Raw genomic sequence first — 23604 nt, 5'->3', positions numbered from 1 at the left:
TTTTAAAAAAATAGTTTATACCTTCGTAGGTTAACTTTTACAAATTTAAGAACATAATGCTTGATTAAAAGTTTCCGAGCAATCTGCTACGAAAAATATAGGAATATTCCGTTGATCAGTTATTCCGAGTCAGATTCAAGGATTTTTTTTTGCTTCTTCACTCGCTTAGGCTTTAACAATTCAATGCTCTGAAAATTAATATTTTATTTTATTAATAAAAATTGTTACAAAACTTTCACTATATTTTTAATTGCTTCTACTTACTTCGTCGCTTTCAACGTCGCTTTCATCTTTCTTGGGTCTTTTAGCAACTCTATCTTTCGAATTATGCGCTATTCTTTTACTTCCCTTGTGTGAATTATTATTTGAACTTGGTGGGGGTTTTTTAGCATTGTTAGTGGTTTTTGTGGTTGTTGACGTTGTTGTTGGCTCAGCGTTGGTTTCAACCATCGCGAACAAATCACTGTAACATTTCTTCGTATTATCGTTACTTCCAGCTGCCGCCATTTGTAGTCCATTTTGCATGGCATTTGAGTTAAATAGCTCCAGTTCGGATGTATCGATGCAGTTTTTGCGTAGCTGATTCAAGTGCATTAAGAGCAACTCTTTCGGAACTTTGTACTGTTTCCCGCCTGAACGCTTCCGTTTCGAAGGAAATCGAGAGGTCAAAAATGTAGCCAGAAGCTCGGTCATCTCCTGCTCGTACTCTTTTATCCAATATTTTAAAATACTAATAACGAACGTATCCTCCTCCTCCTCGTCATTGCAATCCCTACACAACAAGAATTCCAGGATTTTGTCGGTAGGCCTTGAAAAAAGAAAAATGATTATTAATTGTGATTCACAATATAAGCTATAAAATTTGCATACATAATTTTAAATAATATCTACAATATTTTTTCAGAAATAATCATAAATAATTTTATACTATTTTCGAAAGTGTACAAATCATTACTTTGAAAATTAATGAAAATTCTGCGCTTCAAAAATATGAGTTCTTACTTTTCGTGCTTCAACAGAAACATGATTGATGTCAAAGCTTCTGCGTGATCCGTTGTATTTAATCTCGTTACAATTGGTAATATTGATTCCAAACGGATATTGTGCACGAAAAATATCTGCCAGAAGCAAAACTGCCCGAAACTCTCCCACTCTAAGGTTTTTTCGATAAAATCTTGAATCGACTCTTTCTTCAACATTTTCAGGCGACTCTGCATAATTTGGTAAACGATGTCCTGTAATTGGTTGGGATCGATTGACTGCGCCACCAGATGAAAAATGTCCACATTTCCCACGGCAATGCTCTCGAATAGCGCATAAACGTCGGTAATGAGGTAACAAAGTAGCAGGACGTTGTCCCTATGACATAGCTGGAACGAAGGGAGATAAGAAAAAGTTGATTTACGTAAAAAAAGAGAATTCAATTCGTTCTCGGCAAATACTCACTTTTAAATCTGACATTAAACAAATTTTAAACTCGTCGTCCCTCTGAGCGCAAAAATCTTTGTACACGTTCGTTTTTACAGAGTTTATAATTGTACTGAAAGAGAGAAAAAAATCGATTAAATTCCATTAAAAACGAATCAATTCATTGTTATTCTTGGCATTTTCATATTCTCGTTTCATTCATCTTAAAAGATTGATCGGAAATAAGGGCTGGCCGTAGTCTAGCTACGAGCGCTGTATGCCTCTCTTTTCTCGCAATTTTCTTTTTCTTTTAAGAAGGCTCATTCCTCCCAGCGTCCCTATATACAAGAAGTAAGTAGTCTCCTATGTAGATATGAAAAGTTAGCACTCCGAGATGCGCAGACATCGGGGTGTGGCACGCATCTGCATCATATTAATGTCGGCTGCGAGTGTCTATATATATTTTGTATAAAAACATGGTAGCGTTATCAATTTCCGAAAAACTTCGTCTTCAAATAAAGACTAGTTTGGTCGCGAATTAAAATTTGATATTTTTTTATTGCAATTATAATTTATTTTCCATTTATTTTAACGGAACTGGGAAATGAGAATAGTAAATATTCAAAATTTCTGATACCATTTTTGAAACCAGCGAAAAACGAGGAATAATTTAGAAAATCATAATTAAATAACCATTGAAAAATATATAACAAAATATAATATTAAAAGATTTAGAAAAATAAAATAAGTGAATATAAAAAAATAGTATATTACTGCCCTAGGCCGCGAAAAACAAAAAAGTCCCAGAGTACGTGCAATTAGTGTCCGAGGCGAAGCCGAGGCCGATAAACACGTGCTCTGGGGCTTTCTTTTTTCGCGGCATAGGCCTGTATACTATTTTACATACCAGCGGCCCGAAAGTAGAATTTCCCGGCCTCTGCGCTAAACGGGATATTGCTATTTTCGGGCCCGGGGTATGTAAAATCGTATACTGAACTATACCGGGAAAAAAGGAAGCCCGAAAGTAGCTCTTCTCGTTTTGCGCAGCGGCCGAGAAGTAGTCACTTTCTGGCCGCTGGTATGAACATTTTTTTATCGAGGCTGAATAAATTTTGTCTGAATTTCGAGTAAAAATTTTGCAGATAAAAATTAGTGGGAATTACTTTTAATTTACGCTACTATATAGTTATGTCAGGTAGCATAGTGCATAACTTCCTTTTCGAATCTGTGAATTTCAAATGTTGCAAATCGCTTGTGCTTACCTGGAATCATTTTCACTTTTTTCAACCTCCAATCCATAAACTTTTAGGAAGTACAGTAAGAGGTATCCAATTCTGGGTTGAATCGTATACATTTCAACTATAACTGTCATAAGGAGTCGGCTACGATCATCGTCATCTTTACGAAGTTGATACTGATTCCTAAACATAATAAATAAGGGTATACTTATACTGTCTATAAGTGCATCTTCGGCATCCGGATCCTTTGGAGGATATAAGTTATCGTCTTTTATTTGGTCGGATAGGAAATTCGTGAGGCATGTTGCCAATACGTTTATTGTTTCGGGATCTAAGTCATCCTCTAATATGATTTGTACAATTTTTTCCATGAGCTGACACTTTCTTTCCTTGTCAACTTCCTTTTGTAATTCTTCTAATGTATCTTTCAACTCTGAGCTTTCTAACGAGGATAATTCGCTCGAAGTTTCTTCTTTTTTTACCGAATCTTCATGGAAGTTTTTGGATTTATTCGTCTCGCCGTCTTCAAACGTATGATCGCTTTTTCTAAAAATAATATGAGAGCAACGTTCAATAGATGTAATCCAATATGTTTTCTACCTTGCTACAAAAAAATTGTTATAGACTGATATTTCGCGTACCTTTTATTTTCATTCAATGACGAATAGTCTGCGGATACAGGTGGACTTACGTTGTCGAAATAAACGTCTACATGTGATTCCGGAGACTGTGCGTGTTGAATGCGATTATTTGTTTCTCTAGGTGCGACATCCTGACGATCTATTGGAGTGAAAAATTTTAAAATAAAAAAATTGTTTCCTCAATCGTTCTTAAAAGTTAATTTTTCAATCGCTTAAGCATACCATATTCTACAGTGCTCGGTAGGCAAAACTCCTTAAACCTTTCTCTGATGGTTATTCGTAATTCTTGATCCAATTTCGGACTGTCAAATAGTGGGTGTAAGGTTGGCAAAACCTTCTTATCCAAAATATGTCTCAGCGACGTGTATATACCTAATTTTATTCTTTCCTCATAAGGTGGATAAAAATTCGGTATTATCTAAAAATTTTAAATTATTACATTTAAGTACATGGAACAGTTTCAAAAATTTTATCGTGTTGCTTACCTTGCACAAGAAATCAAGCGTCGTCGCCGTTATAGCAGGATGTGGTTTCATCGAGTTGTGCATCAACAATATCGCCGGCTCTATGTTCATAATGTTGTCCTTTTCGGGGTCGAAAAACAGCCAGTCGTAGAACAGAGCGAGTTTGGCGTTGCTCATGGCACACGCCGACGTGCAAGTAGTAAATAGCCAGCCCAGAACGGCCCAGCGCGGAATGATGTCCGAGCAGAGCAGCTCGTTGGACGGGTGAATGACCCCGATGATGAATCTGATCAGGTCGCTCCTCAGCGTTTGCGACTCAGCCGTCGAGAGATACTGACGTTGAAACCAGTCCTGATACTTCTTGTGATTGCCGAAACGCACGGAACCTGTAAGAAAGGCAAGCTTCTTCTCCATGTCGGGCGTGAGTCGAGATTGCAAAAATCGTCTGGAAGTTCGCGTCGTTAGGATTTGTAGCACACCCGTGAAATTAGACATCAGCGACGCTGGATTGTGCAGCAAGTCCTTCCAGACCTGCTCGATTTCAGGTATTCGAGCGACGTTTTGTAATAATCTAATAAAATCTCTGCAGGGACAAAAAATATGAATTGTAAATAAGTTGACAATAAATTTGTGTGAATACCACGTGCTCAAGTACAAAGTCATTACCTTCCAATAACCAAACAGTCGCTAAACCTTTCCCTGATCAGGGTGACAATAAAATTAACTTCTTTATTTTTAAGAGCGACCAAAGCACTGTTACACGCGTGATCCTCGAGTAGACGAAGATACGTATATACAACCAGCGGTATCATGTGCGAGGTCTGCTCCAGCCAGGTTCTTTGCTCCTGAAAGATGTTGAGCAGCGACTCGATCAAGTAAATGTTCTTGGGCGAGATATCGCCGCCGGCCGCGTGACGCAACAGATTCGAGCACACAAGCTCGACCCCGACCACTTTGCTCCTGATCATCTCTCGGACGAGCCAAAGCACCTGGTTCCTGGAGTCGTCTGTCAGTTTTCCGTACTTGTCCAGTACGATCGCATTGAGAGTGCTGACCACGATCGCAAAACCGTCTCGACTGAGGAACGTCAGATCTTTGTAGGACTTGATTGCCTCCGGCTGGTCCGTCAGGATGTTCATGAGCAGACCGAGGCATACTTCCTCGTGATTTGTATCCGAGCATCCCCGTTTATTGTAGGCGTCGTGTCTTTCTGTATCCGATAGTCCGTTAGACAAGTTGTGCACAACACTGGCGCAGTGCAACAGTCTCTGTAACAAGTTTAAAATGATTCATGAGTTATGATAGTTTAATTCAAGTTTGACTTTTTTGATGAATTTGAATGGTACTAAATACTTATAAAAATATTAAAAATCCAATTGTTTAAAAATCCTTTAGACTCATCAAAAAGTGGCTAATTGATTCAGATATGTTTGACATTTTACTTTAAAAAGAGAACTTATTTTTTAAGATTGAAGATATTGGATGATTTTAAAGTACTAATTTGAAAACCAATTAATAAGATATTAAATAATGATTAAAGGAAAATTTAAGTTATTTTGAAATCTAAATATAATAAATAATTGTTCAAACTAAAACTTGATATTTTCAAACTTACTATTTGAGCAAACTTTTATGAAAGAAAAGTGAAATGAATAATAATATAAAAATAGAAAAGTACAATAAATTTGTATGAACAGTTATTATAAAAAGAAATTATTAAATAGTAAACAGTAGTAAGTATTTTAATCAAATTTGAATATAAAAACAAACTGTAAAAGTGAATTCAAGCAAGAATTCTTGTTACGTATCATATCAAACTGTTACGATGAGTCCTACAATCCTATTGATCCACTCATTTACATGTACGTTTAAAGACTTATAAGCAAATGTCTTTAATGAACGATTACTTACATCTTCAAGATCATCTTGATATTCTATTAAGGTAGATGTAAATAACTTCTTCTTAGTTTCCATTCTGATTATTTGTGATTAGCTGCTATGACATTTTAACTCAACACATTTTTACACTGTGCATTTACAACAAAACCTCACAAATAATCAGGCTGATTGAACGCCGCGGTTCGATCGCACGAGTTGTTTTTAAGGGTAAATTTTACGTTAAATATTGCCCTTATTTTTGTGTATTCTGTGGGGCACAACTGGTACCCAACGCTTTAACCTAAAACAACTTGCTGGAGTTGCTTATATACACGCTAGCCGACTGTATGACTTTCAAGGTAGAGTTTAAAGACCGCGTACGTTCGAACGTGTAAGGCTCGCTGCTAATATGATCGCAGAATGCTGCACACATGGGCAGAAATTCTATCGCTCGACGACCGTTAGATGTCGCTCGGATGCAGCGAATTTGCGCTGCTGCTTGCACACGACGACGCTATTATAATATGTCATATACGATGGCCGAGCGGAAAATTGAATGAATCCGACTCGCGCATTCCATTCAATGAATTTCGCCAACATAAAGCCCCCGATTATTATTACTTAAAAATAACGATGCATTACGAAGCTCCCGGAAGTCGAATTGCTCGCGCAGCTGGCAGCGATACGGGCTTTGGCTAAGCGATGCATATTGTGTAAAATTAATTGTAAATTTTATAACACGTGCTGCCCTCAATTTTTTGAAATGAAATGAATGTCACTTTTGAACACGTGTGCTACACGTATGAACAACTTTAATTTTTTCTCTTGATTATTAATTAAAAATATTTTTCATTTTTATTCATAATAATTCATCTCTTAAAGTAAAATGAATGTAAAGTTTGAACATTATTTCAATAACCTGGAAATGAATACAAAAGAATTTTTAATTATTTTATTGTTTATCATTAACGGAAATAATTACATTCCTCTCCCCCTGTTGATTGATTGTCATAATTTATACTTTTTTACATTTTTTTCCTGAAAAAATCATCGTCATTTTGGTTGAAAAGTTCATTCAAATGAAACTTATACATGAGTTAACTTTTTCGAAAATATGCAGCTCCGTTGAAAAAGAATTGAAAAGCGCGGAAAATCGTCAACTCGCGCTTATTCAAAAAGTCCCCGGGCCTTTCATTCTCGTTATTCTGACCTGACGCTCGTTTATTATGTAAGCATTTAGAACGAGATAAGAATCAGGCCAGGATACAAAGTTGACCGAACTCTTTGAGGGTTCCTGATGAAATTGAAAAATTTCTGGAGATCTAGGGCTACGATCTTCTGCAGAATAGTAATTTTGATTATGCGAATTTTCCTCCCCAAAATCGGCAGATTATTCGAAACGTCAGTTATGAACATTATGCTTTATCGAATTACAAAATGTATTTATAAGCTCACGTTGCGTTTTGAAATCCGAATGCAACGATTTTTTTTTTAATTTTACGTTAGATTATCTTTTTAAAAAAATTACAAAAATTCACGCGATTGTAAAAAATAAATTGCTAAGATCGCTAGCTTTTTCGATGAATTTTCAACTCTTATTTTACGCAGCCGAAAAAAAAGAATCAATTATCATTTCGTAATCGGTAAGAGAGAGAAAAAAAATCTTCGAATACGACAAATTCTCGAAGCAAGAAAAAAAATAAAATAAAAAGAAACATTTGATACAGTTTCGGTAATGAATGTATAATCAGCGAGAAATATGTAGGCATGTGTGCGTGTCCGAGCGCGAAAGGCGAAGAATAAGACTTGGACTAATCATTGTCCCCACCAATAGTTACCATAGAAACAAGTTTTAACGAAGAGAGCGATGCAAGTTCAAAGGTCGAATAGTTTTTCAGTGCATATTTAGACAGTATCAAGACAACATATTTTGCTCATTAGAGGCAACTCGTGTATTATATACTAAAAATAAACTGCGAGAACAATTTATGTTTTTTTCTTCTTCTTCTTTTTCTTTTCTTTTAAATATGTAATTCAGCATCGGCGAACTTTTTAAATTACAATTTTTTTTTTTCGTTTTTTTTGTTGTTGCTGTGGCTTTTTCAACGTAATCTTAATTTTCTATCTTTTCGTTATAATTTTAAATGTTCCTTTGGACAGAAAGTGCCTACGCGTGTGAATTGTGTGCCTGTGTCGTTGCGATCTCGCTGAAACTTGTTGCTGAAATAATACATAAATTTCAATGAATATTGTATTGAAATAAAATTATTATGTGACGATGAGACGATCGTGTATATCTTCGTGCGAATAATCGAGTATTAGTGGCCGTAGTGCAGCAGCGATCCAAGTTCCACTTTATATTATACAAATGTGCATGTGAATAATAATGTGATTAATAGCAGCAAGTTCCGAAAGAAAAAAAAAACAAAAAACTCTCGAACTTATGGCAGAACAATCGTGAACGATTACTCGAAGAAAAAAAAAGGAAGAATCGCAGTCAGTGTGTGCGCGTGTTTGTATCTGTATTCGTGTGTGTGTGTATGTGTGGTCATACTCTCGCATCTTTTTTGCAGTTTGCTGCCCGTAGTATAAGTTATAATTATTTGTGGGTCAATGACATCGACACAATCGTCTACGTATACGGTCACGAAAGATATTACGTGTCTAGTCACTTCGTCCATATCGATATCCCGCGATCTTCTGCAGCAGCATCACCATCATCAGCAGCAGCAGCAGCAGCAACAGCATCATCATCATCATCATCATCAGCAGGGGGAGATCGTCAAAAACGGCACCAGCAACAACAATATCAACAGCCAAAATAATCAAAACAACAACAACAACAACAACAGCAGCGATCAGTCGTCACCGTCGGACGGAGCCGCGCAGCACAACAATAATAATTGCTACAATCAGACCGAGAAGATCCAAGTGGAGAAGACGGTGAACATCGAGTGCGTCGTTTGCGGCGACAAGAGCAGCGGCAAGCACTATGGACAGTTCACTTGTGAAGGTGCAATTACAATGATCAATAATTTTCTCTTTTTTTTCTATCCGTAATTAAACATTATATCGTACGTCCAAAATACGAGAGGAGGCGATTATAAAAAAAAAGTAGAATCGTTTGGCATTATAACGATTTGTTGATTCGTATGTACGTTGCCGGGAGCTCGTCGTCGTCGTCGCGTTATCGCGTTTTATTTTCTTGTAAATGAAGCCGCGCACAGCAGCATCTCTCTCGAGCTGATAAAGCGAGATTGAAATAGTTTTTGCCGAAGAAATCTTACGTAAAACCGTATATATAATACGCTCTAAAAGTTCCGAAAGACGGGCGTGCGTAAGCTCGTTTTACGTTATCGCGCGCTCGACGCGATTCGGAAACATTGGCAAAAGGCAAAAAAAAAAAAAGAAGAAGAAGAAGAAGAAATAATATTGTGAACACGCGGGGCGAGCAAAGCCGGAATAATAAATCCCGAAATTGAAATGGGCTTATTATCGTCGCTCGCGCGGGCGCGCGCACGCGGTGGCGCGTATTCTCCGTATATAATGTAAGCGCGGCAGTGGCGGAGTAGTACAGCGAAATTTTAATTGCTAATGAGAGCGAGCCAGAGCCAGCAAGAGAGAGAGAGAGAGAGAGAGAGAGAGAGAGAGAGAGAGAATCGTTTACGCTTCTGCTTACGAATGGCCGATCATTATGGGCTCTGTTGTATATGTTTCTAATGTACTCGTGTCTGTACGTCTCGGAACTTCGCTTTTTCCGGCCGAAGAATGGAAAAAAAGAAAATACTATGCGTATACGTTTCAAGGCTTCGTAAACGCGCGAGACAATAATATAATCGCAAAAAAAAATAAAAAGAAGAATACATGACTACCTCGATCTCGATCGGTCAATACCGATCTTTTTCGAAACTCACGAGATCGATGTCGATCGATTAAGAGCAAAACGATGAATGTAAATGTATTGTTCCATGATCCTCAGGATGCAAGAGTTTCTTCAAGAGGAGCGTCAGGAGAAACCTCACCTACTCGTGCCGTAGCAATCGTAGCTGCGCGATAGACCAGCACCACAGAAACCAATGCCAGTTCTGCCGGCTGAGGAAGTGCTTCAAAATGGGCATGCGTAAAGAGGGTACGTATATACCGATAATTACTCATTTCTCATGTACCGTACCCATCGATAACAGCGTGCCTTTCATTTTCAGCCGTACAAAGAGGACGAGTACCTCCGGGCCAGATGAGCCTGTCGATGAGCGATCGCTTCCCGATGGAGAACGGCGGACTCGGCGGGGCCGCGGCGGCAGCGGCAGCCGCAGCCGCCACCGCAGCAGCCGCCGGGATCAACTCCGTCGGTGGCATGGGAGGCGTCGGCGCCGGCGGCCTGGACCCGGCCATGTCGTGCGGCCACGCCAACAATACCCACGTGTATTACTCGTCGCACATCAGTCTGCTGCTGCGCGCCGAGCCGTACTCCGAGACGCGCTTCAGCCACTGCATGCAGCAGTCGACGAGCCTCACGGCCATCGACAACATCAGCGAGATCGCCGCCCGTCTGCTCTTCTCGGCCGTCGAGTGGGCCAAGAACATCAGCTTCTTCTCGGAGCTGAACATCACCGATCAGGTGGCGCTGTTGACTCTGGTCTGGAGCGAGCTGTTCGTCCTCAATGCGAGTCAGTGGTCGATGCCGCTGCACGTCGACTCGATCTTAGCGGCGGCGGGCCTCGACGTCTCGCCCATGGCCGCCGATCGCGTGGTCGCGTTCATGGATCACATAAGGATATTTCAGGAGCAGGTGGAGAAGTTGAAGACGCTCCAGGTGGATCTGGCCGAGTACAGCTGCCTCAAGGCCATCGTTCTCTTCACTTCGGGTGAGTCGATCGATCCCCTGTTTCGTTGTTCGATAAAATGCTAATTATTATTTTTTCTGTAAATCTCAGACGCTTGCGGCCTGTCCGACATGGTGCACATCGAGAATTTCCAAGAGAAGTGCCAAAGCGCCCTGGAGGAGTACTGCCGCATACAGTATCCGAACCAGCCGACGAGGTTCGGCAAGCTGCTGCTGAGGCTGCCCTCGCTCAGGACGGTGCCGTCGCGGGTCATCGAGAAGCTGTTCTTCGTGCGACTGGTCGGCAAGACCCCGATCGAGACTCTCATCAGGGACATGCTGCTCAGCGGTAGCAGCTTCAATTGGCCCATCGCGCTGGGCATTTGATGGATCAGTTTTGTTTGTTGTTGTTGTTGTTGTTGTTGTTTTATAAAACACGCACACAGACGCGTGTGTAGAAAATAGACAGAAAGAGAAACATGAGAGAGAAAGAGAGCGAGAGAGAGAGAGAAAGTGATTTTATTTAAATTTAATAATAAAAAAAGAAACTTTCTTATATTGCAATACAAACTTCGCTGTGATATTTCATTTTTTTTTTATAAATTCGAAGAATACTTACAATTTTTGTGCTATACATACGCGATTTTTCTATCCATGTTTAAATTAGCTCGGGAACTCCACTTTTTTTAATTACATAATCGAAATAATACGTACATTGTTATATAATTATTTTATTAAAAATATTAAGTTAAATAATAAACATATTCAATGACGAAACATATAATGCTTTAAAGATTACATGAAAATAATAAAACATTTTCTTTTTGTGAGCATTCACAATTTCATAGAAATACTTCATGCAGGTGTTTTCTAAGATTTACCGCCGGCGGGCTGATTTTCTCTGTGATTTATCAGAGCCAAATCACAAACTCTGCATACCTCGTCGGCGAACGACATTTGATAAGCCGCGTCGCAGTAGTTGCAATGCACGATCGGCGAGCCTTTGTAGATGGGCTTGTAGGAAGCGGCACAAGTATGGAAGGGATTGTACTCGTCGTATTCCAGTGGCGTCGCGTCCGTGGGATTAGCGTCGCAGGCCTGAAGTAACAAAAAAAAAAGACATTTTACAGTGTTGTGTTCATGGATCGATAAAAATACGTGATTTTAAAAAATAGCGACATTACCTGCATGATCTTCTTGATTTTCTGCACTATCTCGGGTCTTGGTCCTAATTCCAGGAGGCGTCTCGCGAACAGCTTGGCCGATTTGTAGTACTTATACTTGAACATGGTATTAACGGCGCATCTGATCGATAAGATCTGATGAATCGGTTGCAATTCACTGTGGGTGAAATATGCGGCCAATTCACAAATCCTCTTGATATCGGGTTCCTTGCTATTGGAAATATTTCTTCTCTCGATTTCTACCTTTAAACCCACCGTGTATTCCTTACAAATCTTGATCAACTGATCGATCTCGGCGATTTCTGCTTTTGTGTCGACAATGATGAACGGAATGGTATGTAGAATCTTTTGGAACTTCTCCACGGCTTCGTCCAGTTTAGCACTGGTCGTCAAATTGTAACCCACTTGAAGAATCTTCGACAATTGGGGCACTTTCAAGATGAAGGCGGGCATCGGCGCTTTCGTGAGGGTGTCCACCTTCCAATTACGCGCGGGATAATAATACAGGGAGCCGCAGTTGGCGTTGAACGGCGCCATCATTCTCGAGCTGAGGAACAAACGCATAGCCGTGGGCTTCAATTTGCCGAACGAAGCTACGCTGATATCCTTGAAGAGCTTGTTGAACGCTGTCTCGTACGCTCCACCGGCGGCGTGATCGTGCAGGTAGCCGGAGCCGGAGAAAGCTGCGGATACCGGACGTCCAGCGATCGGCGGAGTGAAGTACTCCTCCGAGGGCATGGCGAACTCGGTGTCGGCCGGCAGGTCGAGGTCACCGACGTCCCAGCCGGCTTCGGGGCCGTTCTCGCTGCCTTTCGAGCTGTTTTTCTCGTCGTTATCGTCGCCGGCGTTGGCGTCCTCCTCGTCGCTGAGCCAGCCGTCTTGAATGAGATTCTCATCCTTTGGCGCAGCGGCGTTCAGATGATCGTGCTTGCTGGTCTTGATTGGATTGTCGAAGAATCCTTTCGATACCGTCAGCAGTGGCCAGTTGTTTTCGAACGAGTAGACTGGAACTGGAGGGCGTAGGTAGGTGGCGTTGGGCGCCACGATAACATCACCGGGTTGCTCGTCAGAATCGCATTTGTAAGCTGCACTTGCCGATTGACTAAGACACTTTTGGCCTGCACTCTGTAATGAGGATAATGAAAAGAAAAACAATTAATCTCGGAGCTCAAATAAGTTTCTTAAAAATGACATAATTCGATTATTTTCATACCTGCAATATTTTAACAACATCTGCCATATCTCCTAACACGACGCTTCCTTGATACTGCCCGGAAACGTCCTTACGGATTTCAGCAATTTTAGTCATCTTCTTCAGTTTATCCAGATTTCCCGTGATTAAGTATAAAAAGGCCAACTTTTCGAAATGCTTGATTCTCTGATAGCACATCTCGGCTATCTGATGATTGCCCTGCTGCAGCGCGGCCTGCGACAGGCGCTCCCAGCAGGCGGTGCTGTCCAGAACGCGCGCGGCCTCGAGCGCGATCTGAATATTACCGCACTCTAGCGCCAGGCTGAATCTCGTCTTTTCGTCTTTGACAAAGTGCAGCGCGACCTCGGGGAAGCCCTTCTGCTGCAGGTAAGAGATGATGGACTGACCGACGAGATTCGCCGACTGCACCATGTGTAGCACGTCCTCGTACTTCTTGTGAATGAGCGACAGCTTGAACTTGAACTCGGTCTGGTCGATCCTGAGGATGCGCGGCTTGCACTCGCGATCCAGACAGTAGACCTGCTCGCCTTTGACCTTGGTGAGGTAAATCGGCAGATCGAGCGTGCGGATGATGCCGTAATCGCCGTTTATGATGGCGTACTTGATGTGGTTGCTGGTCGTGTAGATTAGCACGTAATCGTCGGTCCAGACGGCCGATTTGATTCTGGTGTTCTCGTGGATCGTGTAGATAGTTTCTAATTTCTTGTTGCATACTACCATGGAATGTTTGGAGAGGAAAGCGACGTAGGCCATGTCCGGGGACCAAACGACGTAGCGGCACTTCGACACCTTCACGTCGGCCACGTACTTCTTCTGCTGAATGTCGTACTGGGAAATGATATCGTGATCCTGGACGAGCAGCAAGCCCGTGCCGGAATAATAAATCTCGTCGCAGTTGGGCATCGAGATTTTTTTCAGCGTCTCATTCTTCAAATTTTTCAATTGTACCTGTAATTGACAAGAAAAAATCGACATGAGTGATGACAATTAAAAATTTTCAAATTGTGAAATGAATGAATATGTTATGATGATGAGCGCGGGAATCTGTTAAAAATTGTGTTATTTTGTCATTGTTAATTTTTTTATATCCCATCCAGCTTATCAAAAAAAGTTGTTAAACCAAGTAGATTTATCAGTGTGTTTCCGTTTGTATGATGTTTGATGAAAGTAAAGCAATGTGTGAAACTCACCGTACGTGTACGTGCCACAAGGACACGGTCTTTACTTACTGATTGAGTACTCATATGTCTGTCGAGAACAGCGAATCTATTTCTCGCAACCCATATGGCAGTCATTCCTGAAGCTCGTTTGGAATCAGATTCTGAATGCTCATCCTCTTTTGGCAATGTATACAAGTCATAAGTGCTGTTTTCCAGATTAGTTGCATTTCTAAAGCACACCAGAATAGAGTGTTCAGCTTGATTATAAGAAATACTATGGGGAGGAGTTCTACTATTTCCTTTGATTGGCATCACAGAGACATCTTTCGAAGTATTAAAGTCAAGTTTGCGAAGGTAGCGTTCCTTGATGTAATACAAAATATTCTTGTGGACTGTGTAGGCAGGTCTTTCTCGCTCAAGTTTGAAAATAATCATCCCTGAATCGTGTCCAGCAGCAAATAGATTCATAGTGGGATGAGCAGTGAGCACCCAAAATCGTTCATGTTCTCGTCTAAAAGTATGAAGACAAGTTCGTTTGGTCATGTCCCAAACTCGAATGCTTTTGTCTTCTGAATTCGATAAAATAAGATCTTGTTTTTGGTGAAAAAGGACACAAGACACATTGTTGTAATGCCCTCTGCAAGTATCTATTTCCCAAGCCTTTGAATCATTCATACGCCATATTTTAATTTGTCTGTCATCAGCTCCAGTAACAATAAGAGGTAGGGTTGGATGGAAGGTAGCCCAGTTTACTCCTCTATCATGACCTTCAAGAACATGTTTAACAACAGCATCAGCCTGTCCAAATAAGTCAGTAGCACCAGGATTTTTAAGATGCTCATCCAATCCATTTGGACCAGGAGCAACATTTTTTTTTCTCAGACCTGATATATCCCAAACTCTGACTGTTTGATCCAGCGAAGCAGATACTATCATATCTTCAGATGGATGAAACTGAGCACACATAACATAGTGATTATGTCCAGTTAATACTGCTATGCAGGTACGGCTCTGCCAATTCCATATTCTTATTGTTTGATCATCTGATGCACTCAAGATCCATGGGTATTCATGATGGAACTGTGTAGTTCTAATATAATCTAAATGACCAAGTAAAGTGAATATACATCTACGTAACTTATAATTCCAAATCTTTATTTTATAATCATCTCCTCCAGACACAAATAACGGTTGTTGATTGTGGAAACATATGCCTCTGACGGGTCCATCGTGCTCGTCAAATTTGTCCAGTAAAGCACACATGCGGTAATCCCATAACTGAATGATTCCATTGTGTAAACTGTTAACATAAAAATATTTAAGGTTTTTATTTTTCAAATTTGATTGCAGTAAAATTTAAAAACAACAATGGTACTTGATTCAATTCAATTTGTATAAATATTAGTTATCATGAAGCATATGAAACTTCTTAATGAGTTTCTAAATAGCGATGAAATTCAAATGACAATTAAAATAACTCCCATACTTGTTGTCACAGCATATGTTATTACACTGAATATGACGATAAAATGTTGTTTCCTCAACAATTAAATAAAAGTTGAAAAACTAATGCATATTTACGAAGCCAAAAAAAAAAAATACATAGAATGACATATGCTGCTCCAAAAAAATTTCTAATTCAACCCAATGACTCGAACTGTCTTGGGTGTAAACATTTGCCGTAACCATTAATATTAGTCACCGTTGCACACGAGTCACTTACGAATGAACCAAAAAGTAAAAAAATTGTATTGTTCACGCTACGAGGCCCTTTACACGGTGCAATTTGACGTATTATCGATCGAAAAATCATTCAATATGTAATGTTCGGAAAATTTAATAACCTGGCTAGAATCCACGGCCTTTTGCAATGAAAGGACAGGCCTTTCACGCGAGCCGACTTGGTTTCGAACTTGGTCAACATACTGGCTGCGCTTGATCTCTCTTCCGGGACCTTTAATAAACTTTCAACAACAGTACTTCTTCGACATTACACATGGATCATGATTTTTGCAGTACACCGTGGACACACAGGCACTTATCAGGCGACAATTCGTGTATTATTATACACGTCACTGCCAACCAGTATCTCTTCTGCATAAAGCGGCGTACCACAATGCTCGACGTACAATCGGCGCGCAAAATTGTTTAGACCTGTGATATTTGGACTTTAGTGCGATGCAAAGTTGATCGAAATCGTGTCAGGTACTCAATGCATATTTTCTATGAATTTTCACTGTTGAAAATGCTTTATTGTTTGTTTTTTCTTCGAACGAACTAGTGTAAACATTGCAAAGCAATCGTTAGTGTGACTGCCACATACGTCTGTCTTTTTCGCACTCGCGCTAAATGAAAACACCGAGTACGTTTAGTGACCAGCGCTCGAATTTTGCACCGCGAAGTCGATGTAAAAGTTGCCTCATACCTCTCAGCTGAGCAAGTATATCTATACATATAAGAACTGAGAATTCAAATATTCCAACCGTCGCGCGACCTTTTGCCAAACGTCATTTGAAAGTACACATTTCGTGCGAATGGTTTGTTTTTTCGACAATAACATTGTAAATCAAATGTTGTGCGAGGTTTTGCCATAACCGTGTTTCAGTTTTATGAACATCAAGAATCCACAAACTTGTCAAAGGTGAGTTTTTCATGTTTTACTGTAGTATAAAAACAAAAATCTTTGTTTAAGCCGGTAGCATTGTTCAGTGATCCTCGTGGGGCAGTTTCATGTGTTACGACCACCGACCAACTGCTTTTTCGACTTGTTCAGACCTGTGCTTCATGCAGCGTCGCAATTGCATTCTCTCTGTTATTGTAACTGCTGATTACATAGCATTGATACGAGGATTTCGTGATAGTTGAGGCAAATAAATTTGATAAAGTGGAAATGAATGATTTTTTTTCTATTGCAGTTTTCTTTATCTAATTCATCCCATGAATGAAAAATGACAAAATATCAATTCAATTTTATAAAAGTAGGAAAATGATTGCTAGGGGATTGATTGTATTTATAGTAAAAGAATACAATGTTCTAATCTTGATATTCACCAATGGACATTTTTGAATACTTAGTGCTCAAAGTTACATTATTTCTGAAAGTTTATAGAGATTTTCTTTTGTGATTGCTATTGTACGTTCAGTCAGCATCGTGATTAGGAAATTTTTGAATAAAAGTTAATTTAATTAGGCTTTACATGCTTCATCGCAAGTAGCTTTACCATTGGACAGTTGATATGTTTATTGATAATCATAGCAGTTATTCAATTTACTTACCTATTACATTGGTTTTTATTTATGTGAATTCTGTGAATGTATCAGTCTCTTTTCAAAGTATGTCAACGGATCAGTCGCTTTTAAAAGTTGTTTGCATTGCCCAGCATTAGAAATTTTTATATGCTACCTGCAGTATTTTTATAAATATCTATTTAATATGGACAATATTTTAGTATTCAAAATTATCTTTTGATGATTCAAGCTTGAAGTTCATGAAAACCTTCTTAATTGACATTTGGTATCATGCATATCCGTTTGAAACAAAAATATTTTTATTTTTACTTTAAACACTTTACAATGCCATCTCTTTATTATTTACAATTTTAAATCCCCTTTACAATATAATCTTTTTCATTGTTAATTCATTAAACAGCTTATTAACACAAATCAAAAATATAAATTATCCTTACTCAACCTTTTGTAAAATTCAATTAACTTGAATGAAAATATAAGTACGCAAATTGAATTTAAAATATCTTCTATGGAATTGAAAAATAGGATCATTTAAAAATAATGCAATGATGATAACATGAAATGCGCTTTCGTTTACACTTGCTGCGCGGTTTTGGTTACATGATAACAAAAAATACTATGCTCGACTTTACCTTTTTAACAATATAACTAACGCAAACAATTTAATGACTAACGTTATACGGTTCGATATAATTAATGAATTTTATTTTAATAATGACGTTCTATTTTACGATTTGTATTTTAAGAAAAACTAGAAAAATATTAAAATGTATCGTATATTGAACGACGCTTGTTACATCGACCATTCGCTCGATTATTTTGCAGATGAGTATCTCAAACAGACCCTCGGACACCGAGGCTTCGTTGACTTCGGGCGGCGATATGTCATATTTATATGGCAGAGATCCCAGCATTCTGGCGTACGGTCAAAGACCCTTCCCATCGCAAGAGCTAAAGAAAAATCTCTACTCGTTGTTGGAGGAGGAAAAAGAGGAGACCGAGTCGATCGAGAGCTCGGACCGCGTGACCAGTTGCTCGGAAAAAACCGGCCTTCAGACCGTCAAGGTGTTCTTGCGCATGAAGCCGTTCCCATCGAGGATCACGCTGACCAAGGAGCAGGCCGAGGCCTACACGATCATTGACTCCACCACACTGCTGACGAAAATGCCCTCGCTCGACAACAACGCGAGCTGTCTCAAAAAAATGAAACCGAACGAGATCGTTTGCCGAAATTTTACCTTCACGCAGACCTTCGGGCCCGAAACGTCGCAACTGCAGCTGTTCGAGGAAGCTGTCAAACCCCAAATGTTGGACTTCATATCTGGACAAAATTCAGCTGTTATGTCGTACGGTAAACGAGCTTTTTATTTTTAATGTTGATGAAAGCGTCGCGAAGAAAAACATCGCTCAATTTTCTCGCATTCATTTTTTCAAATTTAGGCACAACGAATTCCGGCAAAACATATACTCTTCAAGGTAATTCGGAATCCCCCGGTATCATTCCGCGCGGTATCGAATTCGTATTCAGCCACATCGAGCCCGACAGCACCCCTCATTACAAACCGGTCGGTCATTGCGAGGTCATGGCTCTGCACGCGCACGAAAGGCTACTGGAAGCTGATCAGAAGATGAAGCTGCTCAGTTTTTATTCGCTCGATAAAAACTGCCACATCAATACTTACAGACAAATGCAACAGTTGCTGAAGCAAGAAGCGTCGACGTCCTCGATCATCGCCACCAATGCTCGATACTCGGTCTGGGTATCGTTCGCGGAAATATACAACGAGACGATCTATGATCTCTTGTGGAACGGTTGTCAGAAGAAGAGACCCTCGTTGAAGCTGGCCACAGACAGCAAAGGTAGAGCCTACATCAAAGGCTTGCGAAGCGTGTGCGTCGCTTCCGGGTCCGAAGCTTATCAAGTTTTAATGACTGGACAGTATAATTTGAAAGTCGCTGCTACTGCCCTAAATTCAAAAAGCTCGAGATCCCACTGCATTTTCACTATCAAATTGCTGAAATATTATTCCCAGAACGATCCTAATTCGGTCGACGTCAGCATGTAAGTATTAAATTTTCTGTTAGATTTGAAATGATTTTTGAAGTAATATTTATGTTATATGTTCTTGGACTTTTTTATTTCTTGTCCAGATTTTCATTCTGCGATCTGGCTGGTTCAGAACGACTGAAGAAAACGTTAAACGTTGGAGAGCGTCTAAAAGAGGCTCAAAACATTAACACGAGTTTATTAGTCTTGGGAAGATGTTTGCAAACCATTTATACAGCTCAATCGTCCGCGAAACCACAAAAGCACGAGTCTATCGGTCCATTTAGAGAATCAAAATTAACAAGGCTCTTCCAAAGAGCATTATCAGGAAAAGAACAAATGTCTATGATTGTTAATGTCAATCCCGTTCCCAATCTGTACGAGGAAACACAAAACGTACTCAAATTCTCGGCGATTGCAAAAAAAATTGTGATCGAAAGAGTTCCAATTTCCAAACGTAGGCAATCGTTGTCACGTTTTTCAAGAATAGTTACTCAAAGTAAAAAGAATCACATGGATTGGGAAAACACTGAGCTGTCTGATGCTGCCGATACTCGTACGTTCTTCATTGTCATAAATTTTATATTTTCACAAAAAAACCTTCATTCATTTAATTATTGTATTTTATTATAAGCAGTAGATGAAGAAGACGACGAGGAGGATGAAAATAGTGAAGATGAAGAGAATGATGAAATGTATACGAATCTATTAATTGAAAATAAAAAGTTGAAAACTGAAATTGAAGAGCTGAAAGCTACATCTTTGCAGAGAGATTTGCAAACTCGACAGGAGATGACGGATATGTATACTGAAATGATAAAGCAAATTGAAAATGATTGGAAGTACGTATATCGTCATATAGTATAATTTTAGATAAAAACAGTACTTTAGTTATAATTTTATTTTTCAGATCTCGCTTGAATGATATGGAAGAACAACAAGAAGATTTAAGAGAATTAGCTGTTGAACGCATCGAAGGATTTTATCAAGCTAAGCTTAAAAAAGCAGGCTCAAATCGTTCGAAAAGAGCCTTATCTACATCGTTTAACGAAAAAGATGATGAAGCGAATGAGAAAAAAGATACTTCCGATGGTCGACTGGAGTCATTAATGAAATCAATGATGGATGCTTCATTATTGGATGATAGTTATAACGGAAATGACAAAAGTTCAGACGATCAAATAAAAGAGCTACAAGAAGTTATACGCAAAAAGAATGACAGAATACAAGTAAGTTTGATATCTGTATTCATATCTTATTACGTAGTTTGAATTTGCGCTGGATTATGAGCTGGTCAATTCAAACGAGGGTGAATCGTAAATGGCGACAGAAGCTATTTCAACGTTATCTGTAACAATTATCTAGGTGACATACGACTGACGGCGTCCCTATTAATATTATCTCTAACTGTTGAAGCTTTTTAAATTTAATTATTTAATTATCTAATAAAGTACTAATATTTTTTACAGACAATGAAAACGTTCTTAAATGAAGCTAAAGAAGAGTATATTACCATTACTGGTGAGGCTGAGAAATTAGAAGAAAAAGTAAAAAAACAAGAGGAATTACTTATAGAGAATGAAGAGCATATCAATGATTTAGAGGAACAACTTAATCAGGCAAATGCATATTCAGCTGAACAAAGTAAAACTATTGAAACGCTTGAGGAGGACTTAGAAAATCAAACGAAAAGACTACATGAAATGTATGAATTAGTCATACAATTAGCAGTTGATGTGAAACTTGATAAAGATCATGTACCCGAAAAAATCAATACTTCAAACGTAAGTATTACTGGCGAACTTCTCATTTGAAAAATAAATAACGAAACTTTTTTGCTTATAGGGTAATGAAAGTGAACTCAGAGATTTTGAAAAATCAAAACATTACTTGAAAGAAGCTAGATTGCAGTTTGAATCATTGATGACAGAAAACACAGAATTGAACGAAAAATTAGCTTGCGTAAAAAATACAGTAATAATGTCAACACAAACCAGTGATTCTCTGCTCTGTGATAGTGTTCGTTCATCGTCAAATAACTCATCCGAGGTAAATATTAAGTTTGATAATTTTGCAAAAATTTAATGTAAAACGAAAAATTTTCCAATTAAAAATTAAAATGAATTTCAGGTTCATGATACTAACATGAAAGAGACTCAAGGTGATAATGAAAAACAGCATGTTATCGAAGAGGTTGATAAAATTGAATTAGAAATAAAGAATGAAAAAGCAAAATTGGAAGAATTAAACAGATCTAACTTAGAAAAAGGTGTGTAACATTTTTAGATTAATAAATGTAAATATATTTTCAATATTATTAATGTACACACATTTTCTAGAATTAAAAGCTTCATTATTGAAATTAGAAAATGAAGCTTACGATCTTAAGCAATTAATAGAAGAAAAAAATGAGCAAAATAAAAAGCTAATGGATAGATTGGACGAAGCTATTAATCGCGAAAGAGAAAAAGATGATGAAATTCAAAGCCTGAATATTGGTAAAAACATCAACTTCTCAATTTTTTCATGATAATTTTATTGTACATTTTATTTATATAAAAAAATTCTTTATAGCATTAAAGAAAATGTTGAAGGAGAATGAAGAAACAACAAAAAAAATGGAACTGGAGTTGAAAAAAGTTCTGCAAGATATAGTAGCAGCAAATCTTGAAGTACAAAATTATAAAGACAAATGTGAAAAAATGGACGTTGAATACAGGCAAGTTATTCACATTTTGGAAATGAGAATAGGTTCTCTTGAAAAAACAGCAGAAGGAAAACATGAGACGATTGAAGCATTACAATCGAAGAATAGTGAATTAGAAAATGCTATTCAAAATAAAGAAGAAGAATTCCAAAAGTTCTCTGCCAATCGTAATGAAACAGTTGCCAAATACGAGAACCTGGTCCAAGTTCAATCTCAAGAATTGGATAAACTTAAAAAAGAAGTAAGGACGAAATTTTTTCTTGTTAATTTTCTCGAAATATCTATGCTAAATCAAATCATTTTTTAGGTTGAACGATTGGGCGAATATCTTATAAGGTATAATCAAATATCAACTGAAGAAAATAATTACAATACAAGAAGACGCAAAGATACCAAAGAGAGTACAACTAAACAAAAAGTAAGTAGACAATTTTAAACATAACTTGAAGAAATGGTAAAATAAATTATGTGATTGTTCAACATCATGGAGCGAATCTGATGGAAAAATGAAATAAATTAAGTAGATGAAAGAGATTACATTTTACATTTTTCAGGCAAATAAAACTCAAATTAAAAAAGAACCTGATATGACTCTTCACGATCTCAATTCATCAGATTCTGATCATATGTAAGATTATATGTTTTATGTGGCTTTATTTGCAAATGACGTAAACTAAATGAATAATTTATTTTTAGACTCTCACCTAAAACCGCAAAAACAGCGTCTAAAGAAACTGTATCAACTAAAAAGACAAGGAGAAAGAAATTATTTAATGGCGTTGATGAATCATTTGTTGATGTTGACCAAAGTGGAGTAAGAATTAATTTGAACATCTCTTACTATTTCATATTAATTCGTTAAACTTACGTATATATAACATTTTTTGTTCAACAGCCTTCACCCAAACCCACCCCATCTATTTCAGCTCGAAGTTTGAGAAACAGGAGGAAATGATAGTATTTTTTTAAAAATACTTTATTTTTTTATGAATGCGTTCGCCTTGAATTCTGATACTCGATAATTTATTAGATTTATAGATTTATAGATTTTGATTTTAATTGTCTTTATTTTTAAAGTGCATTAATCCATATTCGTAGTAAATCTGATTTACTTTTTATTATTATAAGTTAATTTTTTTGTAAATTAAAGATCTATCGTCGTGATTAAAGTGCAAAACATACTTTAAAATTTACATTGAAATGAAAATCGAGGTAATATAACAAAAAAATTTGTTGAACTTTTCAATATTGTAATATAGTTGATGTAACCCTATTTGTGTTGAATTTGTATTTCATATGAATAATTTAACGTAATAATATATTTTTTTATAATCAATATTATTTTTAAATATATCTTGTATGATACCTAAAAAAGTATGAGCTTTTTTCCATTTCTATAATTCAATATTAACAATTAAGTGTATGGTGAAATAAGTGCAAAAATAATAATCAGACTTTTACATAATACAAAGATCATTTTCATGTAACGACCCCCATGGTATGTGCTGTCTTCGGTTATAAAAACTCGGATAATTAGAAAAGCTGACGGCTAATCCGGTAGAAGCCAAAAGAAAGAATATCGATCGGAACTGAA

At 38.0% G+C, this 23604-nt stretch overlaps 4 protein-coding genes across 6 annotated transcripts; 2 read left to right on the top strand and 2 right to left on the bottom strand.

The window, feature by feature from the left end:
• Window positions 1-109: 109 nt before the first annotated feature.
• LOC106654487 (integrator complex subunit 3) lies at window positions 110-6030 on the bottom strand. The gene is made up of 10 exons (XM_014374409.2): window positions 5662-6030; window positions 4417-5018; window positions 3772-4333; window positions 3509-3704; window positions 3287-3425; window positions 2670-3191; window positions 1447-1540; window positions 1003-1370; window positions 265-808; window positions 110-188 (listed from the first exon to the last, which is right to left on the bottom strand). Exons 1-10 carry the CDS (start codon window positions 5722-5724, stop codon window positions 120-122), a joined length of 3159 nt encoding a protein of 1052 aa, XP_014229895.1. The 5' UTR covers window positions 5725-6030; the 3' UTR covers window positions 110-119.
• Window positions 6031-7648: 1618 nt separating this feature from the next.
• LOC106657058 (nuclear receptor subfamily 2 group F member 1-B-like) lies at window positions 7649-10921 on the top strand. Its single transcript, XM_014378330.2, has 4 exons — window positions 7649-8641; window positions 9608-9757; window positions 9831-10493; window positions 10563-10921. The coding sequence occupies exons 1-4, from the start codon at window positions 8242-8244 to the stop codon at window positions 10835-10837; spliced, it is 1488 nt and encodes a 495-aa protein (XP_014233816.1). The 5' UTR covers window positions 7649-8241; the 3' UTR covers window positions 10838-10921.
• Window positions 10922-11161: 240 nt separating this feature from the next.
• On the bottom strand, window positions 11162-16075 carry LOC106657050 (coatomer subunit alpha). Of its 2 annotated transcripts, none has more exons than XM_014378306.2 (5): window positions 15852-16075; window positions 14038-15307; window positions 12848-13795; window positions 11635-12759; window positions 11162-11548 (listed from the first exon to the last, which is right to left on the bottom strand). In XM_014378306.2, exons 1-5 carry the CDS (start codon window positions 15929-15931, stop codon window positions 11321-11323), a joined length of 3651 nt encoding a protein of 1216 aa, XP_014233792.1. In that variant the 5' UTR covers window positions 15932-16075; the 3' UTR covers window positions 11162-11320. The 2 variants fall into 2 exon arrangements, with proteins under 2 accessions (XP_014233792.1, XP_014233801.1); XM_014378315.2 differs by having other exon boundaries at window positions 14077-15307.
• Window positions 16076-16466: 391 nt separating this feature from the next.
• LOC106656638 (kinesin-like protein KIF20A) lies at window positions 16467-23405 on the top strand. Of its 2 annotated transcripts, XM_014377709.2 has the most exons (15): window positions 16468-16648; window positions 18082-18607; window positions 18697-19318; window positions 19408-19859; window positions 19941-20145; window positions 20214-20532; window positions 20773-21087; window positions 21149-21352; window positions 21434-21572; window positions 21643-21801; window positions 21878-22251; window positions 22318-22428; window positions 22565-22638; window positions 22707-22824; window positions 22906-23405. In XM_014377709.2, exons 2-15 carry the CDS (start codon window positions 18082-18084, stop codon window positions 22963-22965), a joined length of 3678 nt encoding a protein of 1225 aa, XP_014233195.1. In that variant the 5' UTR covers window positions 16468-16648; the 3' UTR covers window positions 22966-23405. The 2 variants fall into 2 exon arrangements, with proteins under 2 accessions (XP_023318460.1, XP_014233195.1); XM_023462692.1 differs by lacking the exons at window positions 22565-22638; window positions 22906-23405 and having other exon boundaries at window positions 16467-16648; window positions 22707-22804.
• Window positions 23406-23604: the final 199 nt, after the last annotated feature.

This window comes from Trichogramma pretiosum, unplaced genomic scaffold (assembly GCF_000599845.2).
Source record: "Trichogramma pretiosum strain Unisexual culture from Peru unplaced genomic scaffold, Tpre_2.0 scaffold1, whole genome shotgun sequence".
NCBI lineage: Eukaryota > Metazoa > Arthropoda > Insecta > Hymenoptera > Trichogrammatidae > Trichogramma > Trichogramma pretiosum.
The sequence above is the reverse complement of the archived record's forward strand: the minus strand, read 5'-3'. Positions and strand labels throughout refer to the sequence as shown.

What these genes read in the sequence shown, in the direction of transcription:
- LOC106654487 (XM_014374409.2), bottom strand. Translation starts at nt 5,724, where the DNA reads ATGGAAACTAAGAAGAAGTTATTTACATCTACCTTAATAGAATATCAA. An exon ending in ATCAAGATGATCTTGAAGAT is followed by an intron (nt 5,019 to 5,661) that starts GTAAGTAATCGT and finishes AACTTGTTACAG; the next exon opens with AGACTGTTGCACTGCGCCAG. An exon ending in GACTGTTTGGTTATTGGAAG is followed by an intron (nt 4,334 to 4,416) that starts GTAATGACTTTG and finishes TTGTCCCTGCAG; the next exon opens with AGATTTTATTAGATTATTAC.
- LOC106657058 (XM_014378330.2), top strand. Translation starts at nt 8,242, where the DNA reads ATGACATCGACACAATCGTCTACGTATACGGTCACGAAAGATATTACG. An exon ending in AATGGGCATGCGTAAAGAGG is followed by an intron (nt 9,758 to 9,830) that starts GTACGTATATAC and finishes TTTCATTTTCAG; the next exon opens with CCGTACAAAGAGGACGAGTA. An exon ending in CATCGTTCTCTTCACTTCGG is followed by an intron (nt 10,494 to 10,562) that starts GTGAGTCGATCG and finishes TGTAAATCTCAG; the next exon opens with ACGCTTGCGGCCTGTCCGAC.
- LOC106657050 (XM_014378306.2), bottom strand. Translation starts at nt 15,931, where the DNA reads ATGTTGACCAAGTTCGAAACCAAGTCGGCTCGCGTGAAAGGCCTGTCC. An exon ending in TTGTGGCACGTACACGTACG is followed by an intron (nt 13,796 to 14,037) that starts GTGAGTTTCACA and finishes TGTCAATTACAG; the next exon opens with GTACAATTGAAAAATTTGAA. An exon ending in ATGTTGTTAAAATATTGCAG is followed by an intron (nt 12,760 to 12,847) that starts GTATGAAAATAA and finishes TCCTCATTACAG; the next exon opens with AGTGCAGGCCAAAAGTGTCT.
- LOC106656638 (XM_014377709.2), top strand. Translation starts at nt 18,082, where the DNA reads ATGAGTATCTCAAACAGACCCTCGGACACCGAGGCTTCGTTGACTTCG. An exon ending in AATTCGGTCGACGTCAGCAT is followed by an intron (nt 19,319 to 19,407) that starts GTAAGTATTAAA and finishes TTTCTTGTCCAG; the next exon opens with ATTTTCATTCTGCGATCTGG. An exon ending in GTCTGATGCTGCCGATACTC is followed by an intron (nt 19,860 to 19,940) that starts GTACGTTCTTCA and finishes TATTATAAGCAG; the next exon opens with TAGATGAAGAAGACGACGAG.